The sequence below is a fragment of the Notamacropus eugenii genome, chromosome 1 (genome assembly GCF_028372415.1).
Source record: "Notamacropus eugenii isolate mMacEug1 chromosome 1, mMacEug1.pri_v2, whole genome shotgun sequence".
Classification (NCBI taxonomy): domain Eukaryota; kingdom Metazoa; phylum Chordata; class Mammalia; order Diprotodontia; family Macropodidae; genus Notamacropus; species Notamacropus eugenii.
In genome coordinates this window covers 715586442-715614241 of record NC_092872.1, presented here as the reverse complement: position 1 = coordinate 715614241, position 27800 = coordinate 715586442, and the positions used below count along the sequence as shown (strand labels likewise).

Sequence of the window (27800 nt, the reverse complement as noted above, 5' to 3'; positions counted from 1 at the left end):
TAATGTGAAAAAATTGTATAAACCCCACTCTCATTTAACCCTCACATCACCTAAAGAGGGAGTCATTGACCTAAGTTCAAGTTACAGATGGGTAAACTGAGGCAGGGAGGCAGTCTAGATGCCATAGTCCATCTTGAGCAGCAAATTTAGGAATCAAACAAAAGGAAATGTCTCCTCAAGACTCCAGCCTTCATCACGGAAAACATGTCTCCCTAATGATCTAGAAGCTTAGGACCAACTTTTAGGTGATATCTGTGCATATATCTATTTTGATTGGTGGCCAAAACAATTTTTAAAAAATCTATTAGTGTTGAACAGATCTTTTTTTTAAGATTTTATGGGGGGGGCACAGAGACAAGATTGTGGAGTAGAAGCAGGGATCTACCTGAGCTCCTCACTCAAACCCCTCAAAATACCTGCAAAAAATGACTCTAAACAAATTATAGAGCAGTAGAAGCCACAAAATGACAGAGTGAAACAGATTTTCCAGCCCAAAACAATCTGGAAAGCCAATGAGAAGGGTCTATTGCACCAGGCTTGGAATGCAGTACATCCTACCATGGACCATGACAGTACAGACAGGACTGGGGCAGACCTCAGGGCTCTGAATCACTAGCAGCTGTAGTAATTTCCAGACTTCTCAACCCACAAATGCCAGAGACAACTTCAAAGGTCAGTGGAAAAGCTCTCTCATGTAGGTGAGAAAGGAGCATGGTCTGGCCCCAGCTCCAAACCCAGCCCCAGGGTGGCGTCAGGCACTGCTATAGTGATGGCTGCTTCTGGAGCTCTAGGAGTATGGACAGTGGGGGAATCAAGTGACTGATCTGGGTCTCAGTCCTGAGTTGTGGTCCTGGGGTAAGAAAGAGTGTTGGCATGGTAGAGCTGGTGGTAGTTGTGGAGAAGGAATCCTACTCACAGTTCCATAGCAGAAAAAAGTGCTTGTGGTTGCTCGCCAGACCAGAGCCCAGAACAGGAGGGGAGTAAGCACCTTTCCTTTGATCATACCACTTTGGAGGAACTGAGAATTTATAGGTCTCTAGAGATATCTCTAAAAACAGCTGCACAAAACCCCTGAAACTTGGGGCAGTACACCTTCCCCTTAATAAAGAACTCAAAAGTCAAGTAATGGTCTGAGAAAATGACCAAAATGGGGTTTGGGGAGGAATAAGACCATAGAAGTTTACTTTCTTGGTGAAAAGGTATTTCCTTACATCAAGGAAGATCAAAGCCTCTAAGAAAAATATGAAATGGTCTCAAATCAAGGAAGAGATCAAAAAGGATTTTGAAAATCAAGTAAGAGAAGTAAAAGAAAAATAGGGAAGAGAAATGAGAGCGATGTAAGAAAATCATGAAAAATGAGTGAACAGCTTGCTAAAAGAAACCAAAAAAAAAAAATGCTGAAGAAAATAACACCTTTAAAAATAAACTAATTCAAATGGCAAAAGAGGTCCAAAAAGCCAATGAGGAAAAGAATGCCTTAAAAAGCAGAATTGGGCAAATGGAAAAGGAAGTCCAAAAGCTCGCTGAAGAAAATAATTCCTTCAAAATCAAAATTTACAATTATTTATTCAGCCTTTACTGTTTATAGGTCTAGAGGAGACTCAGAGTATGCATAAGACAGTCATGGACTGCTTGAAGACTAGTCTAGGTCAAAGTCATCAATTAATTACATGAATTTTTTGGATTGATATGACCATCAAAGTAATCATAGCTTTAGACACAATCTAATTGGATACACACTTATCCACGTACTTTTATCAACGGTTCAGTAATATCTCAGATTTCAAACACTTGGTACTTCCAAGGTATTAGGAGATGACATAATCTCAAGAGGGGATTGGGAGACAAGTCTCTAAAGTTAAATTCCTTTCTTTTCCCTGAGGGCATGATCTAGTTGAAAGAGTAGTGTACTGGGAGGGGGGTGCTCAGAGACTTGGGTTTAAGTCTTAGCTCTGCCACTAACCACCTGGGTGACCTTGGACAAGTCCATGGCTGAGCCTTAGTTTCCTTCTCTGTAAAAGGAATTGTTGCAGAGTTTGTGTTTTGGAGGCATTTGGGAGCTTGTGAAGGTCCTTAAGCACAAGAGTGGTGTGATAAGGTCTGTGCTTTTGAACTAATCTCTCAGGCCGAGGGTGTACTGTTAAATGTTCAACATCCAGGTCTCTTCTCCACTCCTGGCCTGCTTCACCTGCATCCCGACGACACCATGAGCCACCCACTTGTTTGTGACGACTATAACCAGTCCAGTCCTCGGAGACTCAGACCCAAACCCCAAGAAAAAGGCCCCCTGTGCTTCCTGGTTGAGGCTCGGCTCATGGAGGCCCTCATAGGGATGAAAGGATCAAGAATTCGAGCCATGGAGACCCTTTTGGGAGCTCAGATTAAAATAGATCTATTCAATCAAGAGGAAGATGGTGTAAAGCCCCAAAAGGCAGAGGTGCAAGTGTTCGGGAGCAGCCATTGTAGAATCAGAGCCAAAGAACTGGTTAAATGTATCATCAGATAGTATCCACCAGCCTCCTCCTCTGAGGCTGCAGATGAAGCACAGAAGGCTGTTGCCCAGATGTCCAATCAGGAAAAGAAGTAATTTGCAGTCCAGCTGGTTTTTGTTAATTTTATATAAATAAATTATGTTTCTGTTAAAAAAAAAAAAATTTCAACATCCAGCTTGAGGGGAATGATATACTTTTTAATTTAATTTAGGTTATTAAGATTTTCTTTAATAACATTTCCTCCATCACTTTCTTAAGTCAAGTAATTAACAAAACAATAAATCGAGCCTTGATTTGTAAAGTTTGACAGTTTCCAAGGTGTAAATGCTTACACTGAATATTTAACAAGTCTCTCTCCCCAGTCAGAATCAGGTTCAGCTGGCCCCAGCATCCCTCTTTCTGTTCTGAATGTAAGAATTCATGACATCTCTTAATGCCTTAGAATCTATTTTCCCATCTTGGAAAGGGGGAAAGTATCACAGAGGAGCTGTGCTTCCAGGGCACTCTGACCCTGGATTCAGGAGCTACCATGACATTTGGGAAAAGGATCATAACATTACATCATGGGCTTGCTTCTCTGCCACCAGACATTTCTCATTCAGTTGCTCACAATCACTGAAAAAAATTACAGTCTGGAGCCAAAGGAAGAATTTGAAAGTGTTACCCTATGAATTTAGAGCCTCCCTGCAGGACACCAATTACTGGCCTGGTGGTTCCTCCTGAAAGCAACTCCCAAAGGATTCTTTGCTTTTCCATCTACTCTAGAATAGATTAGTGTCATAAATCTACTCTTCTCTCTGATGTCTCCTTCAGGGAGAAAGGACTCACGGCTGGGTCATAGTATCATGGACTAGGAGCTGAAAATAGCCTTAGAGTCATCTAATCCAAATTCCTCATTTTACAGATGAGGAAACTGAAGGTCAAAGAGGTTAAGGGATATGCATAAAGTCCAACAAGCAGTAAGTGGCAGAAGTTCTAGGTCTTTTGATTCCAAATCTAGCGTTTTCCCATTACACCCTCTGCCTTTCTGCCTTTCTTGTGAATGCGAACTCCTGTGCTCATGTACCATCTATCCAATGCCATGTGAAGGACTTGGATGAGCCATGTGAATATTTTCACCCACTATCAGTCAACAAGCATTAGTTAGCATTTACTAATGTATTCCAGGCACTGTGTTAAGTGGTGGAGATACCAAGAAAGCCAAAATCATGGTCTCTCTCTCTTTCTTCAAGGAGACAACATACAAAAATTACCTATGTACATACAAGATAGACACAGAGTAAATGGGAGGTATTTTCATAGGGAAGTCATCATCCCCAAACAAGGCAGCCTGAGAAAAGAAAGTCGGATACATGTAGAAGCCATAAACTGCACAGTGAAACAGCCAAGAGGACACCATCTTTGGGAGTGCTAAGAGATTGTTTATGGATGATTAGCTTGGTGGGTCCCTGGTCTGAACACTTTTTATTAGGAAAAAAATCAATTTACAGAGGGTCCCCAAAGTCTCAATGCAATTGCGAGCTATTAAAGCTTAAATCTACCCTAAGACTTTTGGGACACACTTTATATGCCTGCATCATCTTCCTTTACAATGTGGAATAGATTATAGCTCAACTCTCCCTCTTCCTGAGTTGCCCTTTTATCATCTTGTTTCCAGTATGTATAATTTCCTCTAAGACTGCTTTCCAAGTACTCTGTATCCATCTTGTGTGTGTGTGTATGTGCGTGTACATATATATGTAGTCATTTGGACATTATTCTCCTCAGCCCCCATTAGAATAGGAACTTCTTGAGAGGACTTGTTATCTCCTTTCTTTGTATTTCCAGACCTTAGGAGAGTGCCTGGTCTGTCATAGGTGCTTAGTAATACTTCTTGGCTGACTGGCATCTCATGGCACATTGGAAAGTTCACCATTCATTCAGTAGATATGTATGAAGGGCCAATGATTCATACTAGGTACTCTGATGCACTGTGGGGTGGTTGGGTTTGAGTCCTGGTTCTGCCTCTCTTTAGTTGGCTCACCTTGGGCAGATCCTTGGACCTCCTCAGAACGGTTTCCCCATCTGGCAAAGGTCAATGATCCTTGCTCTATCAGACTTATCAGGATTGTGGCAAGGGTTGGAAAATCACAGAATCTGAGGATGCACAGAGGGGGAAGGGACGGAAGAGAGCACTGGGGACTGGATTCCAAAAATGCCTCCAAACCATATCCAACAGGCTTGAAGTGGAGTGAGGTAGCACACTTTGTAACTATAATATTACAAATAGATATAAACTATTATCCCATGAAAGAATTTCAAAATATTTTGGAAACAATCTCAGCTATGCCTTTCTTTGAATCCCCAGCCCTTATCCCAGTCTGGCACATAGTAAGTGCTTAACAAATGTTCTTTGACTGACTAACACACACAACACTTCTGTGTTCGAGGTCATCATCAACCAATCAATCAGTATTTATTAAGCCCATATTATGTGCCAGGCTTGGCTAGAGTCAGAGTGTTTAGAATTGGAAGAAACCTTAGACATCATCTAGCCTCCTCATTTTCTTTTTATTTTTTTCTTTCCTTTTTTGTGAGGGGAGACAATCAGGGTTAAGTGACTTGCCCAAGGTCACACAGAACTCAGGTCCTCCTGACTCATGGATGGTGCCCTATCTACCTAGCTTCCCCTAATGTCCTCATTTTAAAGACGAGAAGGAAGCTGAAACCCAGAGAATTAAGTGACTTGGCCAAAGCTACCTGTGTAATAAGTGAGAGAACCAGTATTTGAATCAGGTGTTCTGTTTCCAAATCTGGGACTCTTTCTGTTTTACCAATATCTTGCATGCTTCCCTCAAAGGAGGGAAGGATGACCCTCATATATAAACAGATTATCTGGATTTCCAGCATTGCAGACAATTATCTCTAACCCTAGAAGAGTGAAGTAAAGGTAGGTTATCCTGAGTCACTTGCATCTCAGTTGCAAATGCCCACTGTAATTATGAACAATGTGGCTATCCTCTCTACCCCCACAAACAACTGGGAGGCAAATCTTCTCTGTTACCTTGGGCAATTGACTTCTTCTATATGTGCCTCATCTTCCCCATCTGTAAAATAAAGGGATTGTATGAGAGCAGGGGTTCTCAGCCTAGAGCCTGAGGACTTGTGTGTGTATGTGTGTGTGTGTGTGTGTGTGTGTGTGTGTGTGTTTTACTTCATGCATTTAAAAACATGATTCTGAGGAGTCCATTGGTTTACTGAACTGCTCAAAGAGGACCAAGACACAGAAAAGATAAAGAATTCAATGGTCTCTAAAGTATGTTCCAGCTCTGAATTTACCATGGGATAGTCCTAAAATGCTTTACTTTGATGGGTCCACCCTTGGCATAGAATCTGGGAGCCTGGAGGAAGAAGTGAGCTTCTCTCCTCTGGTCCTATTCAGTTGGGAGGAAGTCCTCAGGAGGGTGATTCCACAGCCCTCCCAATAACAATGACAAATCCTTCCTCAAGGTTACACAATGAGTCAGAGCTAGTGCTGACAACTCAACCTAGGGATTCTGTGTTTCCTATCCTTTGGACTTTGCCAGTATTTCTTCTGCCCAGTCCTACTGCGTGGCTATCTGGTAATGCTACTTTCTCCCTGTCTCCTTCTGTTTTCTTTAATAAGAGAAATAGTTTGGCCTTGGACGATCGGGGGGAAGGGGGTGGGGGGAGGGAAGGGGGGAGAAGCATCTCTTTCCCCAGCACAGGATGTCTATCTCTGGGTCAAGCTCCAGGAAAACCAAGCCCACAAGAGGCATATGGCTATGCTGTAGAAAATTAGATTAGCCCAGGACAAGGAGGGAGGGCAAGGAGTTGACATGTGTGTGTTTGTCCTTCATTGCTGAAGAAGACCATGCCATCAGAAAAATAATGACATGATTTGCACTTGACTTTGTTTTGAGTAAGGGAAGGTTATCACACACACACAAGAAGATTAGGTTAGCCCAGGACAAGGAGGGAGGGCAAAGAGTTGGCCTAGGTGGATTGGGGAGGGTGGCCAAAAGAAAGACCTGAAAGAACATGCCCTTTCTTGTTAATCTGTGGAATAGGCAAATAAGTAGTCCTGTGGAAAAACACTTTCTAGCTGTATGATCCTAGGTGAGTCCTTTTGTTACTGTCTGTCTCAGTTTCCTTATCTGTAAAATGGAGATAATAACAGCCCCTACTTTCCAGGGTTATTGTGAGGGTCAAATATATATACAGTGCCTGGCACGTAGTAAGCACCAGGCAAATGTTGGCTATTGCTGTGGCGGTCATCACCATCCTTATGGAAAGCTGGAAATGCTGAACAAAACTACAAAGAGATGGCATCTTCAAGAGAGTCCAGAAAAAGTAGGAGAGTTCAGACTTGAGTGTGAGAGCCTCGGAAGTTTTATAACATCTATGCCTTTGCAGGCTGGTCAGAGACAGAGCTCTCTCTTACACCCATGCACATCTATCCCAGTCTGAGAAGACCTTCTGCTTACACTTTATCTCTTGTAGATGTCCATGTCTCTCCCATTAGAAAGTAAACTCCTTGAGAAAAGGAACCAGGCTTTTGCTTCTCTTTGTATCTGCAGAATTTATCACCATTCCTGGTATATAGTAAGTGCTTCATAAATCCTTGTAACCTGAGCAGTCATACACATAGCTGTCCACAGAGGCAGCTAGGTGGTATAGCAGAGAGAGCCCTGGGCTTGGAGAATTGAGTTCAAATCCTGCCTCAAGCACGTATTAGCTATATTTCCCTGGGTAAGTTTCTCAGTCTCAGTTTCTCCATCTGTAAAATGGGAATGATAATAGCACCTCCTTTCCAAAGAGTTGTGTGTTGTTGTGAGAATCAAATGAGATGATACAAGTGCTTTGCAAACTTTTCAAGGGTTGAGTGAGTCAGTTATGAATCATAGTATAACTCAAATTAAAAAAGAAATCACCACCATAATACAGCCAGTAAATGGTCATCCACCCTCCACTTAAAGACATGCACTGAGTGAGCTTGCTAGGCAGCCATTCTCCTTATGGAGAGTTCTCATTGCTAGGAGGGGGTTTTCTCCTATCAAGACTAAAGCTGACTTTTTACAACTGCCACCCATGGTTCCTTGTCATGTCCTCTAGGGCAAATGGAACAAATCTCATATCCCTTTAACTGACAATCCTTCTAATAGCTGAAGACAGTTATAGTGTCCTCCCTAAGTACTCTCCTCTAGCTAAAACTGCCTGGTTCCTTAAATTAATCCTCGTGGCATTGCCTGGACAGCTTCACATCCTGGGTGCCCTCCTCCTGACACTCCAACTGGGCGATGTCCTTCCTAAACCATTGTGGCCAGAACCGAATAGAAAACTCCAGGTATGGTGTGATCAGAACAGAGTGCAGTGGGATTATCACCTCTGTATTCTTGAAAGCTTTGCCTTTCTTCATGAAGACCAGATAAGTAGAGCTCCCTCCCCACACTTCTCTCTTTTCTCTCTCTCTCTCTCTCTCTCTCTCTCTCTCTCTCCCCCCCCCCCCCCCCATCTTTTTGGATCTCTGAGATTTGTGCTGACAGAATCACAGATCTGAAACTGAAATTGAACTATCAGGTCACAGCTGGAGTAGTAGGTTCCCCTAGAAGACCATAATTCCATTAGATTGTGAGTTCTTTTGTGAGGGCAGGATTGTCTTTTGCCTCTCTGTGTACACCCCCACCCCACAAATGCTTAGCACAGTGCCTGATATATAGTAGATATTTAATAGGTGTTTCTTGACTGGCTCACTATAAGCAAGGGCTATGGAGGTTTTTTTTTATAGTAGATAAAGTGCCAGATTTGGGGTCAGGAAGACCCAAGTTCAAATCTTGCCTCAGATATTTACTAGTTGTGTGACCCTGGACAAATAACCTAACCCTTCTGTGCCTCAGTTTCCTCATTCATAAAATAGGTATGACCATAATAGCACCTACTTCCCAGAGATGTTTTGAGGATCAAATGTGACAGCATGTGGAAACTGCTTTGCAGATCTCAAATCACTCTGTAAAGGCAAGCTGTGATTATTTTTACTCTCCTGTCTCCAGTATGCAGCACAATGCCCTGCTCAGTAAATATCTGGGGAATTGAATCGTCGCTCATGATGACACTGCTTTGGGGAGGAAGTCTACAAGTCTTTGCTTGGAGTGCCGGGACACCTGTGGGCTCTGGAGGAGGCACCAGGAGGCTGCGCGAATCCCATGGCCCCTGGCATGATTCAGAGTGGGCAGAGTGAAGTCATGCCCTTGGGCAGGCAGCATAGATGTCACTGCAGGGGACCCATCTGCTCCATAAAGTGGGGCCAAGTGCAAGGCAGGGAGCTCATCATGAGGGCTGGCATTTTGGAGGGTGAGGCTGGTTAAGGATCAGAGAGCTGTGCTTCCTTGTCAGAAGGGCAGATCATCTTTCTCCTTGAGCTCCTTGGGCTCTCACCCCTTGGCTGGCCCCCAGGAGCAAAAAGGCTCCTCTCCCTTGGCAGCCACATCCCAGTACCATGGACAGAAGTTTAGACTCGGCAGTACTAAATCAATGGAGTGAGTTCCAGTCTTATGACTAAATCCTGAATCACCTGGGGCCATTTCATCCTCTCCTTTCCCGCCCCCACACTGGGAGCCCTCCCCTCCTCCTAAGGGACAACGTCAATGCCAGCCAACATAAGAACTAAATTATGTTTGGTCTGTCTCTGACTTTGCTGAGTCATCTCAAAGCCTGAGTCTGGGTTGAATCCCATGGACATAAAGTGGCATCTTTATGGCTTATGTGCCCTAAGGGACAGAATCATCCACCATTAATACCACAGGATTTTGGTTTTTATTGTTATTGATCGGCCCTCAAAATAATATTGAAGATGATCAGGGCAGGGAAATAGAGGCTGGGGCCCAAAACACTCTCATGTCCTCTGTCTTGCTCTCAGAATCTGATTTCTGTGACTCTCCTTCCAATAAAATAGCTTTGTGCTGTTGCTGAGCAGGATTTTGTTCAGGGCAGGTGGCCAGGAAGGGACTAGAGATTGGAGGTGGCCCGGGTGAGAGCCTGAAAATGCCTAGAGAGAGTTTCACGGAGAGAAGATGGGAAGAAAATCCCCTCCCTCCCCCAAACACCTCAATCCTTTCCACCTTCAAACCTGGTTTAATAAAGCAGAGCAAATAGCAAACAGTTGAGAGGAAGCATGTTATAGTGGAAAAGGCATCCAAATGGGAGTCAGGGGATTTGGGTTCAAATCTTGACTCTGTTACTTATCACTTGTGTGACCTTGGACAAGTTGCTCTGGGCCTCAGTTTCCGCATCTGTAAGAGGAGGAGGTTGAACCAGAAGATCTTTAGGATCCCTTTAAATTCTAAATCTTATGCATCTGTACTTAATAGAGCCTTCCTTATTACTGTTGGGGGCACACAGATTCTTCTGCTCACTCAGAAATCACCACCTCAGTTGTGAAATAGGGATTGGTTCATTTATCTGTTTGTTTGTTTGTATCTCCGCAGCTCCCCCCCTCTCCTTACAGTGCCTGGCATATGAGAGGAACTTGGAAATACTTGTTGAACAAGTAATTCCTAAATCCTCTACTCAGGTCATTAGTCCCACATATCCAATAAGGTGCTAAATCTTGTCATTTCTTTCTCTGCAAAGTCCCCAACATGCATCCCTTTACTCACACAACCAACACCCTAATTGTGATCCTTTCCCTCTCTCCAAGATGACTGAAATAGACTTAGAACTGGCTTTCCTGACTCCGACTCTTCAGCCCATCCTCCCCATAGTGGTCCAACCTGTCCCTCTCTTCCTTCCTTCCTCCTTCCTCCCTTCTTCCTTCTTTCCTTCTTTCCTTCCCTTCTTCTCAGAAACATACTAGTTATGTGACCCTGGCCAAGTCACTTAATCTCTGTTTGCCTTAGTTTCTTCAATTACAAAATAGGGATAATAATAGCACCTACCTCACTGTATTGTTGTGAGGATCAAATGAGATAATATTTGTGAAATTATTTGTGCTAGATAAATGTTATTATTGTTTTACTTTGATGCATCTAATAGATGAAGGCAAACATTTATACAGCTCATTAAGGTTTGCAAAGTGCTTTGCAATTATCTCATTTGATCCTCACAACAACCCTGCAAGATGGATGCTATGATATTCCTACTTTACAGTTGAGAAAACTGAGGCAGACAGAGGTTAAGTCTAAGGTCACACAACTAGTAAGTGTCTGAGGCTGGATTTGAGTGAGTGTTTGAGTTAGGAAGATACATTCCTGACTCCAGGGCCAGTACTCTATCCACTGCACCATCTAGTTGCTTCTAATTCTGCCATCTTAGTGCTATGGGTCCTGCCTCCAATGATACAAACTGAAAGCTGTCCATGCTTTCTCCTTCAACTAGAAGGGCTGGGATCATCTTTGGTTTTCTTTGTATCCCTAGTGCTTAGCACTGCCTGGCACATAGTGTTTAATAAATGCTAGTTGACTGACTGAGAGAGCAATTCTCATCCATGTCCTCCCATAAATCTACCCCCACCCCCACCCCAGTGGAAGAGAAGGAAAAAGATATATAACTAAAATGCTCCAGTTTTCTTGCCATTCTATGGGTATCAGTGGAGCATAATGGTTGTCCATTTGTTTTCTGTTATTGACTAATGCATCAATAAGCTTTTATTAAGTGCTTCCTGAATGTCAGGCATTGTGTGGTTATCCTTTGCTCTCACTACACTATCTTTCCATTTCCTGGGTATACTTCTCTTCAGGGCTATCTATAGTGCTACTTAGATATGCATTCCTCTATTAGTAATCAACTACAACCCACTTGCACCCACCGTACTCCTCTCCTGTGCCCTCTGAGTGGTTCACAAATGCAGTCATATGCCTCTGAATACTAATGCCTTCCCTCCAAGATTATCTCCAGTTCATCCTGTCTATAGCTTGTTTGTATATGGTTGTTTGCATGTTATCTCTCCCATTAGACTGTGAACTCCTTGAGGACAAATATTGTATTTTTGTCAGCATGGTGTCTGACACATAGGGAGCACCTAACAAATGCTTGTTCACTTATTGATATAGCATCATTGGAAGAACAGTGGTATTTAAAGAAAGGATTTTTATGGCAGAGAAAAAACTAGGAGTCACTAAAAGCACCCCACAATTTCCTAAATGCACTACAGGGTCTGCTGTCCTCTATAGTTTTCAAGTATCTGTCCAAGGTACCAATGGACCAACTCTATGAGTTTTCATCCAAATGCATATCCTAGTCAGGCCAAAAGGCATTCTTCATCCACTTGGCTTTTCCTATGTGACTAGTCAATCTGAATTCTTGATCATGGATCTTATTAAGGTGACTCTACAGGGTTCTGGTGTTTGCTCTAATCAGTCCGATGTCATCTGCCAAGAGGAAAATTTGGAAGATTTTATCACAGGCTGCAGTTAGAGCACTGGACTTGGAGTCAAGTAGAACTGGATTCGAATTCTACCTCAGCTACTCACTAGCAGGGCAACTTCAGGCAAGTCATTTAAGCTTTCTGTGCCTTGATTTCCTCAAATATAAAATGAGAGGATTGAACTTGAATTTGGGGCTTGACATCTTTCATTAGATGAACTTGGAGTCAGGAAGACCAAAGTATAAAGTGCTTTGTGAGCCTTAAAGTATCTCTAAAATGCTAACTTTTATGATTACTACTATGTCATGAATGCTTTAGTCAAGAGAATTGGTAGTCAATGAACATGGTGAATAGTGAATAACATCCCCCCCAATGAAATTGATTGTTTTAAGAGACAGGAAGAAGGAAGTGACTCCCTAATAGTGTAAAAGTTGTTCCTGAATGAGCTGTCTGTACAGAGCCAGAACACTGGTTTGTTTGAGCGAAGAAACTAGAAGAAAGTATAGAAATGAGTAAAAGGACATAAAGGGCCTTGGAAACCATTGGATACTGCTGTTGTTCCAGTCACATCCAACTCTTTGTGAACCCATTTTGAGGTTTTCTTGGCAGAGATACTAGAGAGGTTGGCCATTTCCTTTTCCAGCTTATTTGACAGATGAGGAAACTAAGGTAAACAAGGTTTGGTAACTAGCCTAGAGTCACACAGCCACTAAGTGTCTGCAGCCAAATTTGAACTCAGGTCTTCCTGATTCTGGCTCCAGGCACCCTGTACCACATAACTGCCACCTGAAACAACTTCAGCCTGACCTATTCAAACTGAGATGTGATGACAAAAGATGGGATATAGATGAAATAAAAGGCATAAACACAAACTAAAATAATTCCATATAGAGGTTTAACTGATGTAAGTCAATTTCCCTAGCAAAGAGACCAAAAGAACCTAAAAAAACACCTAGGTCAGCACACATTTAACTTATCTGCCACACAGAGCGACATGGCAGCCAAGGACAACAACCAGCTTAGAATATAAATTTATGGGTAAAATCTTAACAGAATAACAATGGAAGATTATGAGAAATATCACATACAAGACAGAGAGGCAGTAAACGGAAAAAATCAGCTCAAAGTAATCCTGGTGAGAGGCCCAATTAAAAAGTGAAGGACTTTCAAGGACAAAAGTGGATGACAAAATCCAGAAGAATAGATAAAATCTGCAAAGATTTTTTTCATCATCTAGAATAATCAAGCCTCAGTTCTTGGATTCTAACATCATAGCCCTCTATGTGCGTAAACACACACACACACATACACACACACACATGTACATGCAGTATTGTATTATATATATGCATGTATTTGTGTGTATAAACTAGTCTCACCCTCCCCCTGCACTTAGCAAATTTTTAAAACCTGAAGAATGAAGCCCTCACTCAATAGTTATATAGCCCAGCAAAACAAATTCCCACATTGACCATGTCCAAAAGGATATATCAGTCCAGTTCCTCACCTCTCTCTTTGGCAGGTAAATGGTGTCTTTTATCTTCATTCTTTTGGACTCATGATTTGTGATTTTGCTGATTGGAGTTCTCAAGCCATTCAGTTATTTTACTATATGACTTTGTTATCTTTGGATAATTTGGTTGTCCTAATTCTGCTTTACTTCCTTCTACATCCATTCAGTAGAGATTTCATGGGTTCCTCTGAAACTGTCCAATTCATCATTTCTTCATGTGCACGTGTGTGTGTGTGCATGTATCCATCTATGTCTCCTTTCATTCTCCAATAGACAAGTGGTCAAACGATACGAGTAGGCAATTTTCAAATGAAGAAATCAGTACTATCAACAACCATGTGAAAGAATGCTCCAAATCATTAATCTTATGGAAATGTACATGAAAGTAACTCTGAGGTTCCACCTCACACTTATCAGACCTGCAATGAGGATCAAAGAGGAAAATGACAAATGTTGGCAGGGCTGCAGGAAACAGGTACACTAGGACACTGCTGGTGCAGTTGGGATTTCCTTCAGCTATTATGGGAAGTAATTTGGAACAATGCCCCCAGAGTTACTGAAATGTGTGTACAACTTTTATAGCCCTAAAAAAATAAAAAAGAGAGAAAAGTTCTATATGTACAAAAATATTTATAGTAGCTCTTTTTGTGGAGGTGTCTGGGGAAAGGCTAAACAAGTTATGGTATATTATTGTGATGGAATAATACTGTGCTGTAAGAAATGATGAGCAGTTTGATTTTAGAAAAACATGGAAAACTTGCATGAAATAATAAAGAGTGAAATGAGCAGAACCAAGAGAATATTGTATACAGTAACAACAATATTGTTCAAAGAATAACTGAATAACTAGGTTATTCTGAGTATTATAAGAACTTAAATCAACTACAAATGATCAGTGAAGGAAGATGCTAGCTACATCCAGAAAGAGAACTGATCAATAGAAGTGTGTGTGTGTGTGTGTGTGTGTGTGTGTATCTGTATCTATATAAAGGGCAGCTAGGTGGTACAGTAGAGAGAGCATCAGGCCTGGGATCAGGAAAACTCATCTTCCTGAGTTCAAATCTGGCCTCAGACATTACTAGCTGTGTGACCCTGGATAAGTCACTTAACCCTGTTTGCCTCACTCTCCTCATCTGTAAAATGAGCTGGAGAAGGAAATGGTAAATCAATCCAGTATCTTTATCAAGAAAACCCCAAAGGGGATCACAAAGAGTAGTACACAATTGAAACAAGTGAACAACAAAATACATACACACACACATTTATATAGCTTGTATATATATTCAACTGTGTATATAAATATACACTTGTATTTTGAATAAACAAAGTCCCATCTTTTTAATATGAATACTCTGCCAGTGTTGCTATCTACCTGTGAGTCATAGGATCCCAAGAGGCCTGCAGAAATGAAAATGAGTATCACACAGAAGGTGGCCAGGTGACTCCTGCTAGATGTGAGCATACTGCCATATAAAAAAACAGGGAATTTTAAAGAAGAATGGAAGTGAGGGGCTAACATCATGGACTTGTCTCACAGTAAGAGCAAGGCCTTATGGACAATCTATGTGCTTCATTCCTATCTTTGAGATCTCAAGGGAAAGTGAAGAAGGTCTCCAGCACCTTGAGTAGATCCTCTGTAGGGAAAAAAGTCAGGCATGGGAAGGGTGGGAAGGCACATACACAACAATGAATCCTAGATTCACTTGAGATCTTTGTTGTCTGATCCCTAACCAGTACCACACAGCCAAAGCTCTGAAAACACTCCTGTCCTGGGGCCCAATTCATGTAGGAGCATTCAAGACATTAAAAGACATTCTGCTTTACTCAATCCTTTCCTGGACCTCAGTTAGATGAGGATGGGAGTGCTTTAACTCAGGAGACATAATCTGCAAAATGGCGAGATGATCTCCATTGAGGACTTTGAAAAAGCTCTTGGCCAAATAATTTGGAGCACAACAGGAAGAGCACGGCAGATTCTGGTAATTACTAATGGGGAGATCAAGTGTGCTCAAAGAACAGATTGTCTCCCCACCAGGGCAATTCCTTGGGAGACCTTAATGAGGCCTGGGGCTGATAAGTATCTATTAAAGAGAACAGGCTCATCGTGTACCCAGAATAATTTACAGTTGTAATGGGACAGTTTGATAAAAGAATGAACTTGTTGTACGATTAGCTGAAGTCCAGGGAACCCAGTATTCCTGCCCCTCCCCCAGCACACTCTCAGTCAGAGACCAAGCCCTGAGGGAGGAGAAAAGGAAGAGACTTGCCAGATAGCATCCTTGTGTCCACAGGAACTCAGCATATGGCTTTAGCTCAGGTACAAGCAGAGAGCACATCTGGAGCTCTGGGTTTTCTTGGAAAATTAAATTGTTAGAAATAAGGAAGGGTCTCCATAGGGTCCAAGCCATTCCCTCCTAGTTAGATGGGTAACTTTGGGAGAGATTGATATGTTGGCTTTTTCAATTCAAATTTTCTCCAATGGAGAGAAAAATCTCAGGATCATAGACCTAGAATTAGAAGGGACTCTAGAGGTCATCTGGTCTGACCCCATCCTTTTACATATGAAGAAACTCACCTGACTTGCCCAAAGTCAATAGTTAATAAGGCACAGGCAAGATTCAAACCCAGTTCTCTTGACTCCAGACCCAACACATGTTCCAATGGATTGGGCTGCCAAGTAGCCTTTCTGACTAGTTCAATCCTTTTCCTTTAGGAGCAGGTAACAATAGGGCATGTGGCTGATTGAAACAGACCCTAGGTACCTGGGCACATTTGGTATGGATATCTTCTGTTGTTGTCTGTTCTTTGTTCTTGAAGAGGATTGTGATATCAGAGAGGTGACACCATGATATGCAAGTGAATTGGATTTAAGTGAGGCAGGGCTGTGCAAAGTTACCAGCCTCACTTTCTCCTCTGAGGCCATCTGGGTCCAGTGGCAATATTTATCTAAGTAAGTCTAGAATGCTCCTTTTGTGAGGGAAACTGTAGTTTCTGTCTTTGTGGAAGAAGATAATCATGACTTGACAAGTGCTCCCTATCTTCAGGGTGGGAATTGAGATAGAATTCTATCTATTTCATATAAGATATTTACAGGCTAGGAGATATCATCTTTTTGGGGGATCAGGACAAAAGCCATTTTCCCTGGTCATTCCAGGTAGGAGAACAGGAGGGGAATAGTTAACTTAATCTTTTTCTGTTGAACTCACCTCCCACCAAACACTGATCGAGCAAAAGATAATCATAGATGGTAAGTAAACAATTATCAAAACAAGTGATAAAACAGAAATTGGAGGAAGTCATATGGATTTGTTTGGGTGATAAAATACATGAGGCTAAATGGGTGTTGGGACTTAAGAGTGAGATGAAATCTTAGATCTACCAAGGAGAGAATGACCTCAGTCAAAATCTCCACCCTTACAGCAGCATCTGGGAGTGCAGGGACTGAGAATCAAAGGATTGTTGGGAGGCGGGGAGGGGGGGTGGGGTCAGCTTTCTCCACATGCCTGTGGTTGAAGGGGAAAAGGAGAAGGAAATATCCATGGATGTGCTGGAACCAACTCTAACCAGCTTTCAGAGCTGAGTGTTAAATTTTTAATACAGGCATTGACACCTCAGAAATTGGCTAGTGCTACAAATCAGGGCTTGATTTACTGATTTGACTGTCTAGACTTAAGACAGTGTTAATAATAAACTTCAAAGTCTTACACTTCCCATCCCTTGTTAAACATTTACCAGTACACCCTTGTATTGCTCTGAAAACATTGCTTAAGCTCATCCAGAGTCAACAGTCAATAAACATTTATTAAGCACCCACTACCTGCTAAGCATTGGAGAAACACCTGAAAAAGAAAGACATTGTCTGTCCATGTAGCTTGCAATCTAATGGCCATGGTAGAAGGCAACACACAAAAGAAGGCAAGAAGTGGGAGGAGAGTCCAAAATGAGTGAAGCCGGGTAGGAAACAAGAGGTCAGTTCTATTCTCTTCTTTAAATGGAGCCAGTCATGACTCCACCCTCCAGTCCGAGGGACATAGGGTACTCACCAGCGCGTCACAAGGTTGATTGGACCTTGCAAGATGAGAGTTTTCCCAATGATAAGTTTACTGGAGCCATCTTGGAGAAGGCAGAGAAATCCAAAATGAGGAAAAGGAGCACAGTAGAAGGTTCAGATAATTCAGTCATCACCAGATTGGAGGTCTGGCAACTGAAGGCTAAAAATAATAACAACAATAATAATAGCAGGTATTTATATGATGGGTAGTTAGGTGGCATGGCAGAGCGCCAGGCCTGGAATCAGGAAGACCTGAGTTTAAATATGGCCTCAGATGCTCACTAGCAACAACCAAAAAAAAAAAAATTCATTATCTCATTGGAACCTCAGAACATTTCTGGGAATGTCTTTAAATGTCTTCCATTCTGTATTCAAAGTTCCAACCTTCTCTCTCTCCATGTCTGTCTTTCTATCTGTCTCTGTCTCTCTCTCAGATATTCAGTAGTAACTAGGTAAGGCTACATAAAGAACAACTTTCTAACAATTAGTTTGCCCTAGAATGGAAAGGGTTAGCATAAATTTCATTCCATCTCTTCTCTTCCCAGCCCATCCCTTCACCATTACTCCACCTTCAGGTTGATGTTGGACAGCTACTTGCCAAGGATATTGCAGAAGACTTTCATGCTCTGGGTTGTGATTGGACCAGGCCTCTGGGTTCCCTTCTAACCCTAAGATCAATGAGTATTGTTTAACGTACTTCAGTGAGATCAGTTTCATGATATTAAACTATGGACAAGTCGCTGATGATGGCCACAACTGGTCTCAGATCCCTAATCTTCTCTCATGATAATAGTGATAATAGCTAGCATTTACTTAGCACTTGAAAGCTGGCAAAGCACTTTATAAATATGTTCTCATTTTATCCTCACAGCATCCCTGTGAGATAGGTGCTTTTATTATAGGTGAGGAAACTGAGGCTGTGAGATTACATGATTTGCCCAAGGTCACACAACTGGCTAAGTATCCCAGACACATTCGAATTCAGGTCTTCCTAACTCTAAGTCTGTCCTCTATTGCCTGGGCCACCAAGCTGAGTATGATGAGCAATGCTTGTTGATGTTGCAGTCACAGGGGTGGGGAGTGGCATGGAGAGGGAGCAAATGAACCACTCAAATAGTGATGCCCACACTCGCTTTTTATCTGCTCTTTTTCCATCTCCCTGGCAAGTAGTGTGGAGACATGACAATCTTATTTATAAAATTCTTTTCACTGGGAAAAAGTGACATGCAATTATCCCCATTTTACAGGCATAAAAACCAAGGCATAGGAGTCAATCGATAAGTTTAAATTCCCAGAATAAGTGGAAGACCCCAGGAGTATGGCTGCTGACTCCCATGGCAAAGTATTTCCTCCCCTTTATGAAATTATTTCATTATCTTCATCTTTTAAATATATGGCTACATGTCTAGAATATGATCATCCTGAGTGTGGTGGAAAGAATGCTAGACTGGGGGAGGTCTGGAGACTTGGGACCCAGACCTGGCTTTACCAACAACCACCCTGTGATCTTGGGCAATCTCCCTTTCTAGGTCTCAGTTTCCCTCTATGTAAAATGAAAAATGGGCTATATGAATCCTAAGTTCCCAGCTAGCTCTGACATTTGATGGATGCATTCTCTGTATCTTTTCCCCAAAAGGGGAAAAAGATCTCCAAAAGATCTCCCCTTGAAAGAACACAGTCTGCCTCTCTTGGAAGATACTCAGTGCTTAGTCATGATGATGGGGGAGGGGAGGCTGTCAATCACATTGAGAATGACACCCAAAAGAGCTGAAACAGGTGCAAAGATGATGCAGGGATGGTTCAAACAGATGGCTTTGTCACAACTGCGCCTGTACACAGTGATTTGTCTCCATTCTCTGGGGGGAAGAATAAGAGTTTGGGAGAGGGGAGTAATTAAGAGTCACTGAGGTCAGAATGTTGGGGGCAGAGGGGTTGGGGAAGATCAAGGCCTTGAATAAAACAGCAAAGTGTTCAGGGAAAGGAGGATTCATAGGAGAGGGGCAAGGTGGGTGGGGGTTGGATCTGGTGTCAGGTGGACTTGGATTCAGATCCCAGCTCTGACACTTACTAGCTGTGTGACCCTAGGCAAGTCACTTAATTGAGCCTCAGTTTCCCCATCTGTAAAATGAGGTGTTCCAGCTCTAAATCTATGACACTGTGATAGGAAGGGACCTAAAAAGGAATAAGAATCATCTTCCTGCCTTCAAGCACTTCCAACATGAGAAGTGGTCTTGTTTTTAAAGATGTCCAAGAGAAGTCTAGGACAGGCTATGACATTGGGCTAGCTTCTCAGCATCTCTTGTTCTTTAAGTTTCCTTAACTCTTGAATGAGGCTGTTGGACTACATGTGCTTGAAGATCCTATATAACTCTAAATCTTTGATTCTATATCTTAAAAGGGGAGGAGGGGGAGGCAATTCTATTAACTGGGACAGAAAAAGAGAGAGTCTGCCCTTTCCAGGATGAAAAGAACCAGCTATTGGCATGAGAGGAGAGGTTTTATACATTATAAAATTGAAGGAGACACCCGATATTTGGTCAAACATAAGCCAGGAGCAGAAAAGGCTGATCATAAGTGAGCCAAAGACCTAGAAATAGAAAGAAAAGCAACAGTCTTTCCCTGTTTCAGATTTTTGTCTGACAGACAGACAGTCAGAAAGACCAAGAGATAGCTAGATTGACAGAAAGACAGAGATAGACAGGAAGACAGACAGATAGAAAGACTGATAGACGCACAAACCGACAAATAGACAGGCAGGCAGACAGATAGGGAGAGTCAGAAATACAGAGAGATAAACAGGCAGAAAGCAGGTAGATGGCTGGAGAGAGATAGACAGACAGAGACAGAGAGACAAACAGTTGGATGACTAGACAGACAGACAGATGTATGGATAGACAGAAACAGAAAGACATAGAGGGAGAGATGGCTAGACAGACATATACAGATAGACAAACAAGTAGACAAACAGACAAAAAGGTAGATAGACAGACATGTATCAACAGACAGAAACAGAAAGATGAAGAGATAGATAGAAAGACAGATAACCACATATACAAACAGACATAGATAGAAGAATGGATAATTGACAAATGCACAAGCAAACATACAGAAAGATGGTATAAAGAGAGAGATGAATACAAAGAAATAGATGATGAGAGAGGCAGAGATCACATACTACTAAGCACTTACCATGTGCCAACACATGGTTAAGCATTGAGGATACAAATGCAAGCCAGTCGTTCCTTGCCTTCAGGGAACTTATATTCTAGAGGAGGAAGACAAGAAGTGTTGGAAAATGGGTGAAAGGAGCAGGAAGTTTTCAGGGGAGAGTCCAAAGTGGGAAAGAGATGCGAATAGAAGGCACAGCATGGAGACAGCTGGTTTGACTAGCTCAGCTGATCAGTACTTGGAGAGCCCTAAGGGCAGAAGTTCTATCCCCTGAAAGTTATCCAGGTAACTGCAGAGGTTGACTCATCTGAAGCCAAACATTCACTTGGCTGCACTTCTGACCTTGGAGACTTAGGTGGTCTAACTAGTCCTGGAGTCAGGAAGACCTGAATTCTAATCCTGCCTCAGTCACTTACTAGCTGTATGACCCTGGGCAAGTCACTAAACTCTCTCAACCTGTCTTCTTCTTTGCAAAATAAAGGAATTGGACTTAATGTCCCCGAAGGTCCCTTTCAGTTCTAAATTTATGATCCTATGATGAATTGAATGGGGGGAGTGAAATGACTGACCCAAACCTGACCAAAGCTTAGCTTTGCATCACCACATTGATTCGGAAGTCCTTTGTTTTTCACTTAGGTAAATAAAAGGCAGAAACTTGAAAGGCCTCATTGGATAATATTTTCATCAAAAGGAGATGTAGCTCCTTTCTATTGGCAGAGCACTCACTATTTTCCTCCCCTCCCCTTCTAAGCCAAACTTGAGAGAGTTATCTGCACTGGGTGCTTTCCCTTCTCCTCTCTCTTTCTTCTAAATCCTCTTCATCCTGGCTTGTGATCTCAGCATTCAAGAGAAACTGCTCTCTCCAAAGTCACCCATGAATGGCCAAATCTACTGACCTTTTCTCAGTCCACATCCTTCTGTATCCTTTCCTGTATCTCCAAACCAAATGGTGCCATGTCTGGCATACAGTAAGTACTCAATAAAAGCATGTTGTTCCTATTTGGATATTGCCTCACATTCAAAGGGTTTGAGACAGGTAGGGGTGCCCATGCATTTATGATGCACATAGTCACAAAGCAGTCATAGCATGTTGGTCTGAGCACAAGGCCTATGGTCACCTTGGTCCTAGAGGTTTCAGTTGGGACTAGTGAATTTCAATACAGAACTTTTATATTTCATCCTAATGAGATTTTTCTCACTACCAGTAAACCTTTGGAGTTGTTTTCCTGGATCACCAGCTTGAAGCCTGTGGTGAATAGGAATGACCAATGGATCTGAAGTAGGAATACCTGAATTGGGATATCAATTTACCACTTACTATCTGTGACCCCTAGGCAGGTCACCAGTATTCTGGGTTTCAGTTTCCTCATCTCTCAAATGGGAGAGACAGATTAGAAAAAAGACACGATCTGGGGGGAAAATTTTTTTTAGTTATAGAGTCCATTAATAGTTCAGGGAAATTTTTTAAATGTCTAAAATAAAATTCATAGGATTAAAAAGGAAATCAAAGTGAAATAATCCTGAATATATTAAGAAATAATAAAATAAATTCATGGACCAGCCCAGTAGCAGAACATCTGGGAGGATCCGCCCACCTCTAAAGTTGGCAAGCTTCCTTCATTTCATTTTACAGTTTAAGAAATAGAGGCAAGTGACCTCCAGACATCATCCTTGTGAAGGACAAACAAGAGTCAGAAGCCAGAGTAGGCTGAGACTTATGGAACCATGGAGTACTAGCCAACAGCTTGGCCTTCTGACTAAGGTTGTTTTTCCTTTCTTATTACTTGCCAGTGAAAACAAAACAAAATCTGCCCCAAGGACCTACAACTCCTCCTCATATTTCAAAGGAGAACATCCAGGACAGCAGAAGAAAAGTCATTAACTTGTTCTATTGGAAAAACATCAATTAATAATGGCTTTCTTCCTTCCCAGGGCACTACTTGATAAAGCCTCAAGAATGGGAGATAGACCAGGTCAGCCAATGGCTTTATCAAGCATAGGCCTTGACTGGGGCGAGTTATGCCAAGTCCAACTATTCCACTCTACCAAAAAGCTCCTTGGCAGTATTCTGGGTAGTTTTTTTTTTTTTTAAAGCCATACCTTTGCCTATGGAAGCATATTTTTAATACTTTATTTTTCTTGTTTGTGTGTTTTCTTTTGCAACATGGCTAATGTAGAAATATGTTTTGCATGACTTCACATGTATAAGTGATTTCAAGTTGCTTCCCTTCTCAAGGAGAAGGAAGGAAGAAAATTTGGGATTCAAAAAAATTTTAAATAGTATTTTGGTTTTTTTCCAATTACATGTAAAGAAAGTTTTCAATATTCACTTTTACAAGATTTTGAGTTCCAAACTTTTTTCTCCCTCCTTCCCCAAGATGGCAAGCATCTGATATAGGCTATACATGTACAATCATATTAAAGATATTTCCACATTAGTTTTATTGTGAAAGAAAAATCAGAACAAAAGAGAAAAACCAAGAGAAAGAAAAAATTTTAAAAAGTTGAAAATAGTATGCTTTGATCTGCATTCAGACTTCATAATTCTTTCTCTGGATATGGATCATATTTTCCATCATGGAACTCAAAATGTTTTTAAATGAATGTTAAATTTTTTACATATAATTGGAAAATGTTTAATGAAATAAAAAAAAATTTAAATTCCACCTTTGAAACCTGCTGTTTGGAGAATGTCCCAGAGGTCATCAGTGCAAATTTATAACCTTGTCCCAAAATCTGTGAGAAGTGGGTGAACTAGCCCAGTCCGCTAGATTATGAGAAAGTAAACAAAGCAGGATTCTGCATCACTCACACACACACACACACACACACACACACACACACACACACCATTGTCGTTATTAGACAGCACAGCAGTCTCTCCAGTGAGCCTGAAGAAGTCTGACCTTGCCAATGATGTTTATTCAATACTATAAGAAGGATTTTTAAAAGATACATAAAAGTATAAAAATTTCTCAAAGTCCCTACAGGGACTACAGGTAGAGAAACACAGGATGAATCTGAAGTGGTTTTTTGCCGGGAGGTTAAATAGCCCCGTTAATGACAGGGAAATATTGGCGAGCCTGAAGACTGTGGAAAGAGCTTCCGAATAGAACCCAGGTGTGGGCTAAGAGCCCACCTTTCTTGGCCATCACGTGGTATTATTTTTAATGAGAACGTCTGATAGAGAGCCAGGCTGGCGTGTTTGTTGTGACATGCGAGGGCTGAGCTGATTTCAAGCAGGGAGCGAGGGTTACTGGTATGTTGGCATGAACATCACTATCATCTGGCCAGATAGAGCAACAAACTTGACCGAGGGCCGGGAGCCGGGACGCTGATGGGAAAGTTAGGCCCTGGAAACAAAGACAGCTTGTGTTCATTTGGCCGGAGTTAGCCAGAAGCAGATGGGCGGCCACTCCGGGAGCTCCGGAGTCAGAAGACCTGGTGCGGGCGGGAGCTGCCTCCTATTTAGAACAACTCCCTGAGTCGCTTTACTGATTCCCCCTTTCTCCAAACCACAGGAACAGTCGTACTCTGGACAGGGCTTTTACCAGCCTTTTAGGCAAGGACTGAGTGACATTTGGGAACAGGGTGAGCTTAGGGGAAAAGTGATGGTGTTTTCCCCCAGATTATATCTCTATAAAAACGACTCCAACGCCTAGAAACAGCCCCCAGCCCCGCCCCCCAGCCCTAGGAGGGCCTTTGGGGATCAGGACACCCATGAAGGATCCTTTCATCCCCGGAAGAAATAAGTCACGGAGAAAAACCCTAATGGCCTGAAACAAAGGCTGAAGGGCCGTGGATCCCCTTTCGGACCCCATCCCTGGCCCCCGCCTTTACCCCCACCTTTACCCCCACCTCCTGCCCCCTTTTTTTCAGGACTTTCCATCCGGCAGGGTACTCCACAGAGAGCAGAGGAGAGGCGGAGGGCAGGATCTGGGGGGTGGGTCCTAGTCTCCTGCCATCCAGTAAGACTCATCCACCCCCGCCCACCCTGGGCTTCTAAACAAAGGCACCAGGCGTGGGCATCCCTCCCGAGGTGATCCGACGGCACCCGCAGGCTGCGCCCGCGGGATCAGAAGGGCGAGCCAGGCCCGGGCAGCCCCGAAACGCCCAGATCCGGGACGAGGAAGGGAGACGAGACCCCTCCCCTTGCCGTGTCTAAAGGCAAATATCCCAGCAGTCCCCAGCTCGGGGAGGAGTATGGCCAGGAGGGGAGGGGAATGAAAAGGGGGTGGGGAAGGGGGGGTCTCGGATTTGGGTTCCTGTGACCCAGGGTTGCCCCGCTGGCGGCCGCATTTGATTAGTCCATAGCCCGGGGAGCCTCCTTCTCCCCTGCCCCCTCCCCACCCTGACGCAGTGGTGCAGCCCCCATTTAAACCGGCCACGTAGCCACCTCTCTCCCCCAGGCCCCAAGCCTTCCCCGAGCCCGCCTGGCACCAGAGCGGCCGGAGAAGGCTCGGGGAGCCTCTGACAGCCCCAGGGTCGTCCAGACCAGACCCTGCCCCGGCGCCCTCCACCCCCCACCCCACCCCGGTCAGCTGCGGCTCGCGCACACACCTGGATCGCTCCGCCCGCGCCCCCAACCCTAGGATAGGCAGGGAGTCTCCGAGAGCAGGGACCGGGGGCTCCCCCAGTGGGCTGGCACCTGCAAGGAGGAGGGCGGCGGCGGCCAAGGGGCAGTGAGCGGGTAAGTCTGTGGCTGTCCCCCCTTCCTCCCTCCAGAATCCCCGCTCGCACACCTCGGTTTCCTCCGCCTCCGGCAGTGAATCCCTCCCCTCCGTCTTAAGACCTCGGGAGGAGATGCCCAGCCCTGCCTCACCCTCCCCGATCTCCCTCCCGCGGCCCCGTATGTTAGCACCGCCCAGCCAGTAGGCTGGGAGCTTTCCCGCCGCCGCGCGTTTGACTCGTCTTGACAGCCGGAGGGTTCTAGCCCCTCACCCCGACTTCGGGCGCCCACCCGCGCTAGCCCGACGGGGCTGGCATCTCCTTAGCGCGTGCCCTTCTCCCCAGCCCCGCGCCGCACCCCTCCCCTGCTATTGTTCTCCGGGAGAGAAGGCTCCCATCTGGTTTGGGGGCGGTGGCAACGGGGGCGGGGTGGGGCCGGGGCTGGCTCGAGTTTGCCGGGTGACATTGTGCGGACGCCACGCACGGCTGCTCCTCGAGTGCCGACGCCAGGGACAGGACGCTCAAGAGAAACCTCCTCCTTTGTTTCGGGTTGGGCGGGTGCGGGGGCTGGTTTCCCCGGCTGCAGCTGAGGTTGTTTAGTCTTCAACCCCACCCCCTTCTCCCCCTAGTTCACCCCATCTACGGGGCCAGGTTACAGCAGCCTTTTGTGGGTTCCCGTTGTTGCGATTGGCGGATTCTTTTTGGAAAGCCCACGAGGCGGCTACTTATCTGCATTGACTGGAGAAGCAGCCAGCTTCCCCTCGCTCCTCGCTCGCAGCCCTCCCGGCTGTGCCTGCCGCCTTGCCTCGGGCCGGGCACCGCTGGGCATCGCTGGCACTGCTGCTCGCTCCCTCCTTCCTTGCTGCCAGGCTGCCCGACGCGTCTCTCCCTCTCTGTCTCTCGACACTCAGCCGGCTTTCGTCCGTAGCTTTGCCCCTGACGCTTTGGGGCACCTGTTGTGGGCAGGGAAAGCGGACATGAAGGTCCTGGGACATAAGATAGAGTTGTTAACAGGTAAATGTTATAGTTCGGGGCGTGTGTGTGTGTGTGTGTAAAATTTCTTATTGACCCTAATTGTGGTCTCTTTCAGGGGATTGGAAAGGTTGTTAATTACTTTCCCATCGGATTTGCTAGTTTCAACTCAGTCCAGCCAAGGCTGACTCCGTGTCCAGGAGAGCCCTGTAATAGGTGCCCAACCCTACGTGCCGGCTGTCCCTTAGTGTATAAAGGCTAGTGCGCTTTGGAGGGGGGGGAGGGGGAGGAGAGAGGAGGAGGGGAAACGGGTTATATTTGTTCCAAGGTTGGGGGCGGTGAGGAGGAGAACATATTGGGGAAATGAAGGCTGATAACTACAGAAAGGTCATTTACTGCCAGCAATCTTTGCTAGGAGTTGGTGGGGCAGATTAATTCTGTAATCCCTGACGACTTGACTTTTTCCAGCTTTCCTCCATTCTCCCTTTTGTATTTATTTAAATTCAATTCAAACATTATTAAGCGGTTGCTACAAGAAAACTGTGGATACAGAAGTGAAAAATGAAATCCTCTATACCCCTGAGGAACCTTTCGTTCCAATATGTGTGCACATAAAAATAACGACGATAATAATAATAATAATATACAGTAATAATAGCTGGCATTTTTATGTCACTTAAAACATTTATCCTCGTATTTGCTGCTCACAAAAACTCTGGTAGGTTCTGTGATCTCCACTTTGCATATGAGGCACAGAGGGATTAAATGATTAGCCCAGAATCACACAGATAAGTCAGTGTCTGAGGCAGGATTTGAATGCAGGTCTTCCGGACTCGTCAGCCAATAGGTCACCAACATGGAAGAGCCAGGAGCAAGAATACCCCCTGCTGGCCCCGGGCTTATCAGATCCCGGAAAACCTAGGAACCAAGGTCTCTGACGCTCGTCTTACCCTCCCCTCCCCCAGAGGCTTCTGGGGTCTGAGCCCCCTTCTTCGGTAGTCTTTATCCAGTACTTTAAAGTTTTGCAAATGACTTTACAAATATTATCCCGACCTTTCTTCCTCAGGCAAAAAGTTTCTTTCCTGTGAGCAGAATCTGAATAACTCCTGGGGAAACAAGATTTGGCTGGTTATGGGATTGAGTGACTTGGTGGGCATAACCAATAATGGGATTGTTAGACCCTGGTAATTGAGGGATTCTACGAAGGCCCCCCCCCACTCTTCTCCTCCCTTCCCCCAGACACAGGTATACCCCCTAGCCTAAGGCTACAAACCCAAAAGCCTAGTGGCCAGGCTGGAGAGATCCAAACAAAGACAAAAACCTCCAGGACCTTTAGCAGCTCTAGGGTTTTTGATTACTGATGCTGGGCCTCCCATAAGGACAGAAATAGGAAAGACACCTGTTCTGGTGCCATTTCTCCTCTTCTCCCTACCCCCACCCCAGAAGAGGATTCTATGGATTCTGTGAAATTAAAGGGAATATAAACCAGCAAGCTAGTAAGACTTGGGGAGGGAGGGAACAGAGGAGAGGAGATCACTTGAACACTGAGAGCCCTGGCAATGCCCTACACACACA

The 27800-nt window shown here is 44.0% G+C and overlaps 1 protein-coding gene across 8 annotated transcripts in view; it reads left to right on the top strand.

The window, feature by feature from the left end:
* The window catches only part of NDRG4 (NDRG family member 4), a 123728-nt gene that overhangs the window by 22538 nt on the left and 73390 nt on the right, over positions 1 to 27800 (top strand). For 3 of the 8 annotated variants that reach the window (XM_072636642.1, XM_072636641.1, XM_072636643.1), the window contains exon 1: positions 25741 to 26267. The exons of 1 other annotated variant lie outside the window; for it this stretch is intronic. In XM_072636642.1, coding sequence (XP_072492743.1) covers positions 26231 to 26267 — 37 coding nt within the window. In that variant the 5' untranslated portion in view covers positions 25741 to 26230. Of the gene's footprint in view, positions 1 to 24617; positions 24753 to 25139; positions 25276 to 25740; positions 26268 to 27800 lie in introns of those variants that run through there. 4 more of the 8 variants (XM_072636648.1, XM_072636645.1, XM_072636647.1 and 1 more) reach the window with 2 other exon arrangements.